The 17,871-nt window shown below is 35.9% G+C and overlaps 2 protein-coding genes and 1 long non-coding RNA gene across 3 annotated transcripts; all 3 read left to right on the forward strand.

Moving 5' to 3' along the window:
• LOC104700024 (protein SCAR1-like) lies at positions 438-4,532 on the forward strand. Its single transcript, XM_010415472.2, has 9 exons — positions 438-887; positions 1,119-1,282; positions 1,654-1,777; positions 1,862-1,958; positions 2,040-2,107; positions 2,178-3,837; positions 3,928-4,023; positions 4,114-4,218; positions 4,306-4,532. Exons 1-9 carry the CDS (start codon positions 733-735, stop codon positions 4,363-4,365), a joined length of 2,529 nt encoding a protein of 842 aa, XP_010413774.1. The 5' UTR covers positions 438-732; the 3' UTR covers positions 4,366-4,532.
• Positions 4,819-5,172, forward strand: LOC104700025. The gene is made up of 2 exons (XR_753481.1): positions 4,819-4,858; positions 4,946-5,172. It is a non-coding gene; the product is annotated as an uncharacterized LOC104700025 (long non-coding RNA).
• Positions 7,814-8,888, forward strand: LOC104700026 (cyclic dof factor 4-like). The gene has a single exon (XM_010415473.2). The coding sequence runs from the start codon at positions 8,101-8,103 to the stop codon at positions 8,620-8,622; it is 522 nt and encodes a 173-aa protein (XP_010413775.1). The 5' UTR covers positions 7,814-8,100; the 3' UTR covers positions 8,623-8,888.

The following is a 17,871-nucleotide window of genomic DNA, read 5'->3' on the forward strand; positions in this document are numbered from 1 at the left end:
TAGTCGCTCATTCCAGAATAGAAAACTGATCAGTCTATATTTTCACAATTGGTAAAATATTGGTAAGGTGAGTCCAATTTTTGTGAAGAAGAAGCAAAGATCTATTATAATTTTCTGAACATCTTTAAATTGTATCAAGTACTAAATGTCATCGAAGCGATTTTAACATAATCTTATTCACTAGTTTATTGGTGATCAAAAAACCATATCCAACATAAATATTAACTTTTTTTTTTTGTCACAATTTATAAAAAATGAATTATACGAAAAAATACTTGATTTAAAATATGTAAAACAAAAAAATTTAAGGAAAATTTTAGTTCCGAGATGACCAAATCTGTATCTTTTATTTTCCATATGACACAGTAAGTTATGGGTACCTTTCTTTTTGCTGCAAGCCCCCTTTTCGTCCTTTTGTCTTTGCACTTTTGTGTTTTAATATTCTCTGTTATAATGATATTGTAAAGGGAATAGCTTGCGGTGTTGGCAATGTCTTCCGACTTCCTCCTAGTCTCTCTTTCACTTTACACTCCAAACACCTTTTTGTAACCTCCAAATTTTTCCCTCTCTCTCTCTCTCTCTCTCTCTTTTCGGCGGTTGAGCTGCCACAATCTCTCACCAGACACCCACACAAAAATAAACAACTCAATCTTGGTCTCTTATCCTTCGTTCCCATTTTGATCATTTATTTTTTTTTTCTCTTGAATTTTCTCAAGAACAGAGCAAACTAAAATGCCGCTTGTTAGGCTCCAAGTTAGGAACGTCCACGGTTTAGGTCAACCGGAGCTTCACAGAAACGTCGACCGTGAAGACCCTAAAGCTATTCTTGATGGCGTCTCTGTTTCTGGACTCGTTGGGATCTTGCGTCAACTTGGTGATCTCACCGAGTAAGTACTTTTAAGTCAACCCCAACTCTGTTTTTTTTTTCAATTTCTTTGGTAACTGTGTTACTTATAAATGTTTTGTCTTTTGTTAAACTGATTTTGTGATAATTTAAGCAAAGTGAAAATGTGTAATATTATGGGGTTAGGGATCTTATTGTGCTTAATCCTCAGTTTTGCTGTGTCTAGTCTTATTCATTTGCTTAGTTTATGGTTCTTACTTGTCATGAGTTTCAGGTTTGCAGCTGAGATATTTCATGGAATACAAGAGGAGGTTATGATTACAGCATCAAGAAGCAATAAATTGAAGATGAGACTAAAGCAAATAGAAGCTACAGTTCCTTCAATCCACAAGAAAGTGCTTGCACAAACGAACCACATTCATTTTGCATACACTGGAGGTTTCTTTTGTCTTGTATCTCTTGTCAACCTTCTTTTATTGTCTAGATTCACATCTTTTGTGTTCTTTAAACTAAATAATATCCTCTGAGTTTAGTGTAGGCCCTAGCTCACATGCCTTTTTGCACTTACTTCTAAGCTTAAAATACTCTTTAGTGGGTATAGAAAATTTGATGAGGATATGATAGTAGTCTTGGATCATCACATGGTGAAAGCTATGAACTCTCTTCCTTTTGGATCTGTATTAAAAAAAAAAGTGATATTTTAGTAGTAACCATTTAAATTATTAATAAGAAAAGAAGTAAGATACTATTTGATATAGTGAATCAATCTAAGTATAGTTAATCAATTGAGTTTTCACATGCTGTTTCAGGCCTAGAGTGGCATCCTCGTATACCAAATGTGCAAAATCACTTTATATATGACGACTTGCCACCGTTTATAATGGCTCCATATGAAGATTGCCGGGAGCCTCCTCGGTTGCACTTGCTAGACAAGTATGTACACTTTACTCTCTTTTTTCTTTGGTTACGTTTAGACTGGCTGGAAATGTGATCCTGATTCTTTGCGGTTTTCGTCAGGTTTGATATAAATGGACCAGGGTCTTGTTTGAAGCGATACTCTGATCCTACTCATTTCAAAAGAGCATCAAGAGCTTCTAAACTTCCAGAAATTAAGGTCTGTTTATATCAGTTAAACCATAGTCTCTTCTTCTTTATGGTTATTATTCTGTGTCCTTAACTTATCTACATGAAACAGAAGAAAAAATCATTACAACGGAATCGAGATATATCAAGTCTTGCCTCTATAGCTAACCAGAGTGACAGGTAAAATACATTTGGGTTTGACATTATTGATATGTGTTTCATATATGACTCAAGAACATGAAATTTTCAGGAAGACATTTACTTCTTTAAGCTTTAGTGGACGAACCTCTTGTTCTAAAACAGCCTCAATCGAATCAAAATCGGACTTGCAAGATCATCGTTCTTTCTCTTTCGATTCCAGAAGCGGTGGAGATAAACTAAAGGGTGTATCTTCTTCTTCAAGGTTTACACCTGGTTCTCGAACCATTGCTTCATTACTTCTTTCTGAAAGTGAAAGTGAAGACACAAATGGTAGTCCTTCTCAAGATTTAGCAGCTCGCGTTAGTTGGCATGAGAAAGCTGAGATAGTGGAGGAATGCAATGTTCTGCAATGTGCAACAGATGAAGCTCCTGAAGTAATAATGAAGACTAACTTTGTCTTGGATGCTGAACCGGTATCAAGACTGAATGAACATACAACGGTAGATGCTGAACTGGTATCAAGACTACAAGACCATACAGAGTTTGAAGCAGTCCAAGATATCAAACCGAGGAGAATAGAAATGGACAGTGAAGATGAAACAGAAAGTGAAGGGGATGATTTTGTTGATGCGCTTTACACAATCGATTCGGAATCTGAAAATGATCAAGCGTACCAAACAACTGAACAGGTCCAGAAGAACGTTTCCAATGAGATTACTGAAGAAAGATTAGATAACATTGTGTGTGAGCAAGAAACAGAGAAGATTACTAACAACTTTAGTGATGATGAGTCCATATGTGCTGCTGCAACAGAGCTACATTTATCATCACCGGTAGATAAATCTCAAGAACTCATTCATCAAGATCCATGGGCGGCCTCGGAAATAGGCAGTGGCACTCATAGTTATTCCAATGGCTTCTCAAATCCATTGTATGATATTATTGGTATTCAAGAACATCAAGAATCAGAAGAAGCTGAGACTTCTTGTGACACAGAATCCATTAAAACATGGACTAATGGAAATCTACTGGGACTGCAACCATCTAAACCAAAGATTGTAGCCGAAACAATTCCAGAGATTGTTGAAGAGATTGATACTGAAACCTTTCAAGAACCTTTGAGAGAATGTTATAAGGCTCCTTTTGATTGGTTTACTTCATCTCCTCCACTTGATCACATGAAGATATCTTTCAAATCCTCAGAAACCTTACCTAGTTCCGAAATGGAGCTGAAACTTCCAGATGATTACACATTTTCTTCGTTTCAGTTAGTGCCAGAGACTACTGCTACTTCACTTCCTGATTCTGATTCAGACAAGGATACTTTTTGTAGATCATCTTCTTACATTTCAGATAACAGCGACAATGACGATCGCTCTGTGTCAATGTCTGAGCAGCAGTGGGAAGAAGAATCAGAAAAAATCCGTGAAAGCAAGAACCAACAAGAGCTCTATGATTCTTTTAACAGAACCAATCGTGAAGATTCTTCTCTCTCAGCACCATCTCCAAAGATTGAAACAGCAAGTGCATGTTTAGTTGGAAATGTCTCGTACCTCCAAAATCCAGCTGAGCCATTACCACCGCCTCTCCCACCTTTACAATGGATGGTTTCAAAGATACCATCATCGGAGAGATTCGAGGATAACAACAAGACGTCTCTAAAGGACGCTCTCATGCGCGCGTTCGAACAGAACAACAAGTCTTTACATGCAGTCAAGAAAGAGGAATCAAACATTGTCACTGTTTCTGATCCTAAACCAGAAATCAAGGTATAAAGAATCAACTTCTCTACTCTTTTTTTCGATGTTTCTTTGTCTTTTCTCGACATAAGAAGTTTTTATGTGGTGAATGATTGATAGGTAAATCTTAAGAACAGTGTAAGAGATTATAAGCAAATTCATGGCAACGCAAAAGAGACAGAAGCTGGAGACTTCTTGCATCAAATCCGAACAAAAGTGAGTCTTTTTCGTAACAAGAACTTTAGCACTTCAAATAAATTGTATTTTTTTTTTCGTAACCAACAAAATCCTTTTGAATCATAACAGCAATTTAACCTGAGACGTGTGGTCACGACAAAGACAGCATCATCGGAAGCTACGATGAACACCAATATTAGCGTTATTCTAGAGAAGGCAAACTCTATCAGACAGGTTGACATTATGATCCTCTGTTTCAGTTTCCAAGTACAATCCATTCCTGTCGTTAAAAGGCATTAACATATCTAGCTGTTGTCTCAGGCTGTAGCAAGTGATGATGGAGATGACGAAAGCGATTCATGGAGCGATAGCGACACGTGATATACTAGTTGCAGTTCACCATATTCATTCCTTCTTATATGTTTAATGTGTAGTAGATATCTAGGTCGATTTTGTCGTGCGTTTGTATTTTTATCTTCAACAAAGAGAGATGTAGGTTCTGAATAAATATAATTTATAACTATATAATATATGCTATGTCTGAGCTAGTCTCTCTAGAATTAATGTTAATCACCTTAATTACTCCATTGTGGGGACAAATTAATATTTTCTTAGTTGTGAATTTTCTACTCAACCGTGTTTAGATAACAATATGGGATTAGGACTTAGGATATAATCCCCTTTAATTTAATAAGATGGAATCAGTTGGTGTTTTCTTTTATTTGGTTGGAGGGGGGAATCAGTTGGTGTTAGTTGTGTTATTGTTTGTTGAAGTAAATCGGAATCAAAAGGACTTAATTAATTCTTCATTTCTTTAACGAGAGTATATTTTNATATTAGCGTTATTCTAGAGAAGGCAAACTCTATCAGACAGGTTGACATTATGATCCTCTGTTTCAGTTTCCAAGTACAATCCATTCCTGTCGTTAAAAGGCATTAACATATCTAGCTGTTGTCTCAGGCTGTAGCAAGTGATGATGGAGATGACGAAAGCGATTCATGGAGCGATAGCGACACGTGATATACTAGTTGCAGTTCACCATATTCATTCCTTCTTATATGTTTAATGTGTAGTAGATATCTAGGTCGATTTTGTCGTGCGTTTGTATTTTTATCTTCAACAAAGAGAGATGTAGGTTCTGAATAAATATAATTTATAACTATATAATATATGCTATGTCTGAGCTAGTCTCTCTAGAATTAATGTTAATCACCTTAATTACTCCATTGTGGGGACAAATTAATATTTTCTTAGTTGTGAATTTTCTACTCAACCGTGTTTAGATAACAATATGGGATTAGGACTTAGGATATAATCCCCTTTAATTTAATAAGATGGAATCAGTTGGTGTTTTCTTTTATTTGGTTGGAGGGGGGAATCAGTTGGTGTTAGTTGTGTTATTGTTTGTTGAAGTAAATCGGAATCAAAAGGACTTAATTAATTCTTCATTTCTTTAACGAGAGTATATTTTATTATACAAGTAAGTGTACTCGAAACCCTAAGCCGTGAAGCTCGCTTTGTGTTCTTTAATTTGAGTTTTTAAGTTGTAAACTTGATTCGACGACACTCTTTCGAGAAGAAAGAGAGATTCTGTCCAAAAAAAAAAAAAAAATCCCGTTTTAAAATAAACCGATTTGAACCAATTCAATCGGGATGAGAATATATTATTAAGCACAAAGCCATGTGGAAAAACATAAACCAATTTGAACCAATTCAATCGGCCATGAGATAAGAGTATCTAAAGATTATAAACCAAAGCAGCTCGGGAACTGATAAAGGCAGCTCAACAAAACCGAAAAGAAACAAACATCAATTTCCTTAAAGCTCAAACAAAAAGGATATCTCTCTCTTTTTTTTTATATATAATAAGCCTATCTTTTCTTTTCCTTTCCATACTGTATGTAAAAGTTTGTTCTTTTATGACTAAAAAGATACCAATGAAAAATCATACTACAGTTTTAAAGGGAAGATGAATATGAAATCAAACTCAAAGAAAGAAAAAGATGAATGTCGATCAATGTTCTCTTTTTTCCTTTTTCTTTTTCTACTTTCTTTAGTTTTAAAATTTGATAAATATTCGTCAAACCGAATAATGGAATTAGGTTAATTGAAAGTGGCATATTGTCAGAAAAAGTGTTTTTGCTTAACTTTATCTTTTTTTTTTTCTCAAAGCAATTTCCATTCAAGACACTCCCTCTTTCAATCAAATATCAACGCATTAAAGTATATATATGTGAATCCAACTTGACTTGACTAACGGACCGGATCATACTAGCTAGGTTGATGACCAAATCTGTATTGATCCAGTTATTGACAATCTGATTCGTTATAAACCGGTTCATCTAAACATGTACCATAGTTTCAATCTGGCCGCTACAATGGGTGTATAAATTTTAAAACCAAAGAGAGTAGTTTATGAATTATGATTTATGAGGAGGCTATACATTGAATGGGATCCACAAGAAGAGCTGACAAAGGGTGAAAGATGTTTTATGAATAAACGATGTCTGAGTCTCAAAAGCTCACACTTTTCTTTTCTTCTCTTTTTCCTACGCAACACTGACTTATTACCAAGCTTTTTCTTTTTTGACGGCTTTGTCTTTTAATATCACATCTAAAACATAACTAATACTTTTGTTTTTTTTCTTCAACAAACAGAATTAATTCAAGTAAATACAAAAGTTCATCAACTGTAAAGATAGGAGGAAAATCAATCCAACGGTCTCAAAATTATAAAAATAAATAAAAGATTAGTATATACCCTATAAGCAGAGCCGGTGACAAGGGGTGCAAGTTTTGCATTTGCACTGAGATCAATGTTTAATTAACATAAAAAGTAGTGTATTTTAAAACTCAAAAAATATTTACAAATTTTTTTCTATGTAATTAAAGTATACTCCCTATGTTTTACAAAGAGTGTCATTTTAGAAAATTTTTTTTGTTACACAAAGAGTGTCATTCTACATTTCCAATATATTTTTTAATGCTATATTTTCTTTTTTACCCCTAAACCCAAAACTTTTTTCATTGAATATAAACTATTAATTACTTATTAAATAAGGGCAAACATATATAATTTTCTTAATTCGTGTGAAATGTGCGAGAATGACACAAGGGAGTATTTTCTAAAAATTGAACAGACAAAATATACTACTACATACACACAAGTTCATCCAGTTTTTGAAAAGAAAATATATATGGGGCAAAACTCCTAGGTGTCTAGAGAGTTGCACATTTAATTTCTTCTTCAAACCTAATGATAATAGATTATTGTTAAAGTGTTAGTAAAGTGGAACTCGTAACTCGTGCACTGTGAATTCATAATCAAATCCGTAAATTATTAATGCAAAAGTCTTACCAACACATATTTTTGCTTCTCTTTATAACCCTTTTGTTATTTACTACATATATTGAAGGAAAATATATGTAGCTAATAAAAACTAGGATCAACTATACTTTCGCTAAGACAGAAATTCTAACTTCGTTGATAATCTATGAAAATACAACACACGCAAATTCGGATGTGAATAGATGGATCATGGGTATAGAATCTCTTTCAAATAAACTGAGATTACTTTAAGTTGGATCACGTTCAAGCATCCACTAGTCTAAAGTCTAAACATTGTTACGTAATAAATGTATTTTTCATTTATTTCATATTCGTTTTAATAGGAGTAAAGTGGACAAAAAGGGAAAACGTGTTGATAAGACTTCTGCGCTCTATACTACTTTACGGACTCGATGATGGTTTTACAGTAAACTACTTTACTTTCCAATTCTTCTCTCTTTTTTTTTCCTTTCAAATAAATAGCTTTTTAAAGAAAGATTTGTAGCTTGATCTGCACTGGTATTCGTGTTTTACGTGTACATATGAATTCTAGACCCAAAAGTAAAATAAAATAAAGCGATGAATGCGCCTAATACTATATGCTTTTCAACTTTATCCAACAAAATATTTTATTTAATCTCCCACTACTTCAGTCGCTTTTCATCTCCTTTTCTTTCTCCATTCCTGCTAAAAAGTTATACTATCATCTTTCTATAAAAAGACGTCTTCTCCTATTTCTTACCTGCAACATACTTTTCATAAGCTAATCTTAATTTCCACTCTATTCATGGCGACTCAAGATTCTCAGGGGATTAAACTCTTTGGCAAAACCATTGCATTCAACAACACTCAGACGATGAAAAAGGAACAAGAGATCAAACAACCTCCAGAGCCGGATGCTACAACAGCCGTTAGATCATCATCAACGTCATCGGATCTAACGGCGGAGAAGCGTCCGGACAAGATCATACCGTGTCCAAGATGCAAGAGCATGGAGACAAAGTTCTGTTACTTCAACAACTATAACGTTAACCAGCCTCGACACTTTTGTAAAGGCTGCCACCGTTACTGGACCGCCGGTGGTGCACTCCGGAATGTTCCTGTCGGTGCCGGTCGTCGGAAGTCCAAACCACCAGGCCGTGTCATGATCGGTATGCTTGGGGATGGGAATGGTGTCCACCAGGTCGAGCTTATTAATGGACTGCTCGTTGAGGAATGGCAGCATGCCGCAGCCGCAGCTCACGGTGGTTTCCGGCATAATTTTCCTATGAAAAGGCTCCGGTGCTACTCCGACGGTCAATCGTGCTGATGATTATTAGTTTTTTTTTGTTGGTTTGTTTTGGTTTTTGGGTTGAGTGGTTTTCCTATAAACCCGTAGAAAGAACGTGGTGAATTTGGTTGCTATTGGGTACATACAGGCTGTCACGTTAGTTAATTTGTCATTTGTCAATCAGTCGAATCTAATTAGTACTTACTTTATTTTACTACTCTCTCCATACAAGCTGATGAGAATTCTTATTAAACAACTCATCTCTTCACTCTTAATTAGCTAATTAATATTAATTCCACCTCGTATTCTTCGCTGTACGTAGATTACTACTTGGTTTACTAGCGGGGCTTATAATATTTGGGTTAGAATCCCATGTGTAACAAGATTTTATACTATAACATAAAATATTAGATATAGACCTCTCCCAGAGAGTCTTGTTCACTAATGAGAGATAAAGAGGGTTTTTTGTTCTACATTTAATTTGATCAGAAATTTGGTGCAAAAAAAATAACAGAAACGTTTTCTTTCGTGATATCTCTATATATTAATAAAGAACCACTCCAAAAAATGACGATATATCGTCGTTAGAGAGCTGGAAGTACAATTTAACAAATAAACCCTATTAATTAATTTTAATTACATCTATATCATTACATACTTAAATAAAAATTCATTAAATAAATTAAACTATTTGTAGTTATTTAATTTGAAATTATATTATACTTCTTAAAAAAACAATAAATTAATATCTTTTAAAAATTTAATAATTATTCATGTTTTATTAAAATAAATTTCATACAAATTTTATCACCACGTTAAAATTATTATTTACTTTCAAATATTTCATGGTGAAACATATTTTTATATAAAATAAACGTAAATTTGAATAAAACAAAAAAAGAATTATTTACATATTTTTATTTTACACACACAAATATCAAATCCCAAATAATAAATTTATTTGAATTGATATATCCGCACTATGTGCGGGTTATTACCTAGTTCTTAATTATATTGCCTTCCAAGCTCCAATATCTCCGAATTCATTGTAATATTGCATCATCGATCGAGCATTTCTCCCAGACATGATTATCGAGAACTCTCTTCTAGCCAACCTTCTCGACGCCGGCGGTGCTACTGCTCGCCGGCGTCGGTCTCTCATCGTTCCTACTTCTGCTTGGCTCCGATCTATCTCTCTTAGTGTCCCCTTTTGCAACTTTTTTCTCCTTTGTTTTTCTTTGTTTAACCTTTCTCGATCTCTTTTGTCCCCTGCCTCCAAACCAAACCCTGACCATTGTCTGCTCCCGTTGGCTGCTATTCCACCGGAGATGCTCTCTACTCGACAAAAATTTCTACAAAAATCCGGCAGCCGTCAAAATCTTAACCCACCTTGGCAATTGATTAAGAAACTAGAATTTTCTCCAGTGGACCTAGGTTCTAAAAATGATTATCTTCACGGCCACTGTCTGCTCCCAATGATCTTTCACGGACCAGAGATGCTTTATGCACCACAAATCTCTCCATCAAATTCGGATAGACATCTCACTTCGTCCTCAACTTGGCAAGCGGTTGTGACACTAGGATTTTTTCCCAGTGGACTTAGTCTCCAACCTAGAATCAGGCCACAACCACCGGCTATTACCGACGCTCTTCCACTCACCAGAGAGGCTCCTTGCTCCGCAAAGATCTCTGCAAATATCGGTCAGCCGTCACACCAAACTTTCTCCTTTGCCTCAGATTGTGAAACTAGGGTTTTCCCTAGTGGACCTAGTTTCATGTCCTGGCCCATTCAATCCTAACAGGCCCAAGTCCATAAGCTTATATCAAGATTTTAAACCGACGATTTCTAGGTCCATGAGCTCTTTGTCTATGCCCTGCCAAAATCATGCTATGTGTCGATCTCCTCTTCTCTATGGCCGAAGACTCCATGGGAGAAAGGTATCATCGAAGCTTTTTTGGTTATTCATAGATGATGAAAGAACCCTGGATTTAGTTGATGTTAGAGACTTGCGAGTTGTGTATTTTAGCATGCCAAATTATGGTCTACTTATCTCGAATTGGTATAGCCAAAGTGGTAATCAAGGTCTTGAACTTGATATGTTTGATGACGGTTACCCCTCAAGCTGCCCTTCTGATGATGTCAAGCATCATGATTCACTCCCTCCCTTCTACCGGATCCCATACCTACAAGCTTATAATGCGGTTTATCGAAGAGATCCACTCCTTATGCTTCGGGCTTCAAAGCAACCTTTCAACGACTACAACACCTTAGTCACCTGGATCGTGCATCTCGCTCCGACGAGAATCAAAGCATCGACTCCCTTCTCAACGTCACCATGTCTTATGACAATGAACAATCACTCATCCTTCGAAGCTTTCGAAGATGACCTTTCGGTTCACCATGATCTCACAGGTGCCATTAGGCTCCCAAGCCTTTGGTTCATAGCTCTCTTGGATTTGCAATCGATGAAATTTATCTTTTATTTTGTAGCATTGGGGAATGCTGTCTATTGTATTGACTTAAACTTTGGGGCTCTTGCTCCCTTTCTATGTGCTTGTTGCTGTTTGATATGAATGAAATTCAAGTCTTTGACAAAAAAAAAAAAAGCTCCAATATCTCCACGGGGTTGATTTTATAAGCTGATCGGTTTGGCAGTGATACATCAAGAACAAAATATATTTGGTGTTCAATATCACGGATAGGTGGTAAACTTTTTTGGTTATCCTTCGGGATCACGTTCTCAAAATCCTGCAAAAAATGGTTATTTCACTCGATAATACTGGTGCAAGGTCAGAATAACTTATGAGAGTTTCTTTGTAAACAAACATAATCATAGGTTGTTTTGAAAATAAAGTTTTCGTAACTTCTCATTTTCTCACAAATAAATTTGGATGCCTCACGGGTTTTCTCTCACTAGCCTTTGACTTGGTTTTTCTCAAACTCTTGCTCTCTTTTTGGTGAATTGTGTTTGTGGGATCGCTCATGGTGTTTGATTCCTTCTTTTTCTTGAGAATCAACTGATCTTGATAAACTTCATGAGGAGTCAACGGAACTAAGATGATCTTTTTGCCTTTGAACTCAAAAGAATAACGGTTGGTGAAACTATCATGGCTTATTCTTCGGTCAGATTGCCATGGTCTTCCCAGAAGAATATGACTAGCTTCCATATGTAGAACATTGCACAACCTTCATCTCACCATCATCATCATTAAGCCATTGTAGCTTATATGGCCTTGGATGTTTCTCCATAGTTAGCCCAAACTTCTTAACCATTGTCTCACTCGCCAGATTAGTACAATTTCCGCCATCAATTATGAGACAACACACGTTATCTCGGACATGACACCTTGTATGAAACAGATTTTCTCTTTGCTAATGCTCCTCAATCACAGTCTAAACACTAAGTGATCTCCTTGCCACCAATATCTCGCCTTTTGCTGGAATTTCTTCAAGTTCTTCTAGTGAGTCAGAAACCACCTCTTCATTTTTTTATTTGATCTTTCCATTATCCAAGAGAATCATGGTTCTTCTGTTGGAGCATTCATGTGCATAGTGTCCTCTCCCATGACACTTATAACACGTCACATCACAAGCTTAGGTTCTGGTAGCCTCAATTTTGTCCTTGGTAACTTGATTGGCAACAAATGGCTTTGCTTCAACCTTTGGGAGAGCAACTGACTTTTCTCCCTTCTGGTAACTTGGTTTTGGATTAGATGAACTAGATCCATAAGTTATATGTGTAGTACTTCTACTCTTAATTTGTTTCTCCACCAAGATTGCTTTATGTAACATATCTTTAATCTCCACATAATGCTCCATCTCAAGCCTATCCTAGATATCTCGGTTTAACCCACTCATGATTCTAGCCATAGTCGCTTCTCGGTCCTTAACCACATCAGCTCTAATCAAAAGAATCTGCATCTCTTGATAGTAATCCTTCGCACTTCGACTTCCCTGAATCAGTCTCCTTACCTTTTTATGCAGATCGCGATGGTAATGACCGAGAATGAACCTTCTCCTCATTATAGCCTTTGAAACTTGCTTTCTTGTGTGATGATGATGGATGATATGATATGATGATGAATATAGAGATGGATGCAAGGTGTTTCAATTATCCTTATGTAGTTGTAGCATAAAGGATGTCAAACCATAATGAGTGTGATGCAAGCAATCAGGATGTGAATACTCATCTAAGTCAAGCCAAATATAAAGGATGTTTGTCACTAATAACCTAATGATGATAATGCAGAATGTTAAGCTACTAAAACAAGATGCTAGATGCAAAGTAAACATAATGATCAAAGCAGTAATAGAATGAAACAGGAACAAGAACAGAAATTATACTAATGCTAAACAAGTAATGCCACATGATTAAACAAAAACTAAATGAATGCAACAGGAAATGCAACTAGAATGAAACAGGGAATGAAACAGAAAGATGCAGAACATAAAACAGGAACTATGGAATGAGCTCGAACAAGCACTCGATCGGATGCTCGATCGAGTGGATGGTCGAGTTGATGAGCGAATGTCAGAAACATAGCAAATATTGAAACAGAGCAAGCAACAATCAATTAACAGGATTTAAAACAGGGAAATCAATAAACAAAGAAAGGTCTTAAGGATGGATTCATGGGATGGACTAAAGCTATGGCTATCTAAATTGGTCAACAAACCTCAATCAGCAATGAGCTATCTCTAGACAATGATCTTCTAATACATGTTAATCCATTCTCATGACAATAACAATCAAGCCAAGATACTTCTTAGACCTAATTCTCACTAGCTATTACATATCAAACCAGGCATTAAACAACCAGATCATCAATGTCAAAAATCATAGTAAACATCTAATCTCTTAGCATGCTTCATGATAATCTCTAGTATTAGCCTTATCTAACAACTTAAACATTGGTGTGATGCTAAGAAGCTTAAGATCTACCCTTACCCTCTCAGTATAAGAATAGCATAGAGCATATCTAACCCAGAAGAGATATTAAGCAATCAATCTTGACCAATCCAAACAACCATAACCTTTATCCACCCTAATCCATCCTCAAGATCCTAAGCCACTACTCACAATCACAAAACATGATGAACAAAGTCATAAACCCAGAAATCAATGAAACTTGCATGATTATAAAGATGAGATGAAGATCTACAATATTGAAGAAGAAATCAAACTCAAATTCTTAATACTTTGAAAGTTATGGAACCAACAAGTATCAAAAATTTCTTAAAAATAAGCAAAAGTGGCTAAAAGATCTAAGCAATAAAAAGCAAAAAGGAATAATTCCCAAAAAGGTAAATACTAGGTCTAGAATTGTACTCTAAAAAGTCTCTCTCCTTGTGGCTGCAGGGTACAAGGCCTTTTATAGGAAAAGGAAGGGAAGCCCTAGAAATGCTAAAAGACAAAATAGGTGGGCGGCTCGGTCAACTCGACCCGGTCGAGTCCTTCTCCGCACACGGTCGAGTGCGTGGTCGAGTGGACTTCCGGACCTTGATTCTTCAGCTCCAAACCCCTTGTTTCCTTCTCTTGACAGCTCCAATCTTTCTCAGCATCACTTCCATGCTCCTTAGGATCCAAAATCACCTGTTTATGCAAGAAACTATGCAAATGCAATGCAAATCTACTCTACTGCATAAACAGTTCTAAAGCTACACATTAATGGACAAATGAGATAGAAAATAATGCAAAATATGTGAATATGCTAAGGGAAAACAAGGTAAAATATATGAACATCAGCCTTCATCTCGGCCCAAGTCTCGATCGGATATTCACCATTACGTCTAGGTGAAGTCACCAACTGATCCCACCAGCTGAACGCATACTCACTAAACTCAACAACCGCCATTTGCACCTTATGATCTCAGAATAATGCTAAAAATTGAAAACTTTTTCTACCTTCTTCTCCCACTCCAAGTAGACATCTGGATCATTCTTCTCGATGAATGGTGGAATTTTAAACTTTAGTCTTGCAATGTCGTCATTGTTTCTTTCTCTGCTTTCTCGTGTCTCCTTTGGCCTCCTTGAGATGAGTTTCCACTGCGATAGTAGTATTCTTCAGCTCCTTCATCTCTTGGCATTCTTAACTGCTCTCCTACTCCTCTTGGTTGATTAAACAATTTTTGTAGTTGCCTTTGTTGCACCTTTTCTTGCACTCGGTCCATCCTCTCATGTACCGCATCCATCTCAACCCTCATTATCCTCCGCATTTCTCCCAACAATGCCTCCATATGGATATTTGGAAATCTCTCAAGCTGTTCTACATCACGTCGTCATTTCTCTGTCAGCCATATTTAAACCTTGCAAGATGGTCAAACTCATAAAAAAGAATCCTCACAAGTGTTTACTCTCAAGTGTTTCACTCACAAGTGTTTACTCTCAACCCCCAAAGTGTGTTCTACTGATTCTCAAAGGTTCTTTTAGAATGGAAACCAATCAAACCCAATGTGTTTTCTCCGAGGCAACCTCAATAGATTCAAACTCAATAGGATACCAAAATGGACAAGAAATAGAATGAAAAAGATAATATAGAAATAGATAGACCGAAATAGAATAAACTAGAACGGTTTCTTCTCTCTTTTTTTTTTTTATTTTTTTTTTGAATAAAACGTGTTCTTTTTTTTTATTGAATAGAACTGAATGCAAAAATAAATAGATGAAGATGGAAAGATAGAAGATGAAAGAAAGAAGATGAAAGATAGAAAGAAGATGAAAAGATAGAAAATGATGGAAAGAGTATGATAAAATGATAGAATGATAGAATGCCAAACTCAAGGGTGTACTCTGATACCACTTGATATGATTTTTCCAAGGAATCGGCACATTCGAGTTAGTTGATAGAGACACATTGATTCTAAGAACGATGAAGCCTCAAGAGTAAGGATGGTGGAACGAATGGTCGCACAAGAGTTGCGGTAAGACTCTTGATATACCAGTCTGATCCTCTAAGCCTCGCCCCAAGAAGATCAGATCTCTCAGTCTCGCACCAACAAGATCGGTTTGTTGACTGTTGGAATCGCACAAAGCAGTCGGTTTTGATTGTTGGAATCACACCAAGCAATCGATTTTGTTCACAAATAATAGAAGAGAATCACTCTCACAAAAGAAAGGTTTTGATAAAAAGTTGGTTGTTTATTTCATTGCTCTTACACGAGTTTATAAAAGAAAAGAAAACTTGAAAATAAAGCTAGATATTAATTATTCTTGAAAACTAAAAACAATAAAGATAGATAGTTGAATGAGAATTTAAGTTTTGGTGTTCTCTCTTCCTCCAAAGTGACTCTTGAACACTATTTTCGCCACTCTCTTTTGACCATAAAATAAAATGATTATTTTGGGATTTTTTGGACTTGAATTAGGCTCAAAGTGGGTTGAGCTTGATAGACATCATTCCCAATATAATTTTTCATGCTCTTTCTGGCAAATAAGCTCTTGAATTAGCCTATTAGGTGCATTCCTTAGCTGTTTAGCCTTCGCTCAAGTAATTGATCCTTCAAATACAATCAATAGTTTCTCAGTTACAAACTCCTTGGATTCAAATTCAGGTACAAATTATTCATGTTCAAGCTCAGCTACAAACTCCTCCTACTTAGCTCTATCCACGGTCACGTCACTTTACTAACCCTTTTTTTATTTTATTTTTCTCTAAAGACTATGATCGTTTTTTCCGAAACCCAATTGTCAAAACTAATCTTGTTTAATTTTGAATTATTATAATTTTCCTCGCATGGTTTTCTTATCTTAACTCAGTAAACACACATTTGATGGAATTATAATTATTATTACGGTTTTGTTTCCCGAGGCAAGATTAAAATAAAAATAAAATATTTGAGGCATTTGGCTGGCAGTCCGCAATAGACTCTCCATTGGAGATCGAATTGCGCAATGGTCTCGGGCAGACATGGGGGAATATGTCTTTTGTCACAACGCAAGGGAATCCTGAGATTACCTGTTTTTCTCTTATCACTTTTGCTCTGAGGTGTGGCAAGCTACTGCAAGGAATATATACAAGTCCCGATTCTCCACGAGCTGGAATTCGGTGGTTGCTGCAGCATGTAGCAACTGGCAAGATCGAAAGGTATGTTATCTAGCCCGCTCTGTTATACAGGTGTCGGTGTATACATTATGACATGAGCAAAATGGGAGGAAGCATGGTGAGCCACCGAACCCTACCTCTCGCTTTATTCAACGAACAGATAAGCAGATCAGAGATCAACTTCTTGCGATAGGTCTCATGGTGATTGGCGTTACGACGATGGATTACTCATATGGCTAGGCTTTAGAATTTGATATTGTATACTTATTTAAACCCATAAAGGAAGTGCTGCACTAGTTGTACCAAATTTTTCTTTTAATATAATTTACCATTACATTAAAAAAATATTTTAGGTAGACCAAATACAGCAATCAGGCTAAAAACACCAGCTTAGGCGCAGTGTAAAACGAGCCCGTAAGAAAATGACTAGTTCGGGAAGCCCATGTTAGAGAACCCATAGCTTCATTCTGAATATTAAAACTTAGTAAAACCGAAGGGATATATGTTGTCATTTTGTCCAAAATAAAAACAAATATATGTTGTCATTTTTTTTTTACTTGTTCTTTTTAATTTTGTTTATCCAACTTACTGATTTTATCAATCTTTCTATATATCAGAGTCAGATGGCGAGTATGTCAATTGCTTCGACAAAATGAAGCAACCAGCGTTTGAAAATCATATGTTTCAGTTTCAGGTATTATAATTTTCTTGTTTTTAAAAATACTTTAATTTATCATCGATAATCAATATAATTTATATTTCCACGTTAATACATTTTTTTTATCAGAGCTAACATTATTTATTTTAAAAAATACAGGAAGTGCATCAGAAATTCATAAAGCGATCGAAACGACTCAAAAAGGCAAAAGACAAACATGGGAAGCTTATATCAGCATCTGCATCGCCAAACGTCCGGAAGGGATGCAACCCGCCGACACAAGTAGTTACCACACCGGGCATGAGGTAATAATTTTGAAACATTACATTTTCGCCAATATATTCAATCCCCAAAATCGATTTTATTCCTATCATGTTAACAAATTAAACCTCCTTAATAACTTATTAACTATCTAAACAAATAATATCATCTTAACTATTCTTTTTGATTCTTAAGATCGCTTGCAATATATATTCACCGATCACCATTAATGTATTTATTTAACGCCGATCTCTTTGGTTTACTAGCCCAGTAACCCATCAATGGCCATGTAAGTAACTAAACTGATGTTCTGACTTGTGACAAAA

Source organism: Camelina sativa, chromosome 7, assembly GCF_000633955.1.
Source record: "Camelina sativa cultivar DH55 chromosome 7, Cs, whole genome shotgun sequence".
Classification (NCBI taxonomy): Eukaryota; Viridiplantae; Streptophyta; class Magnoliopsida; order Brassicales; family Brassicaceae; genus Camelina; species Camelina sativa.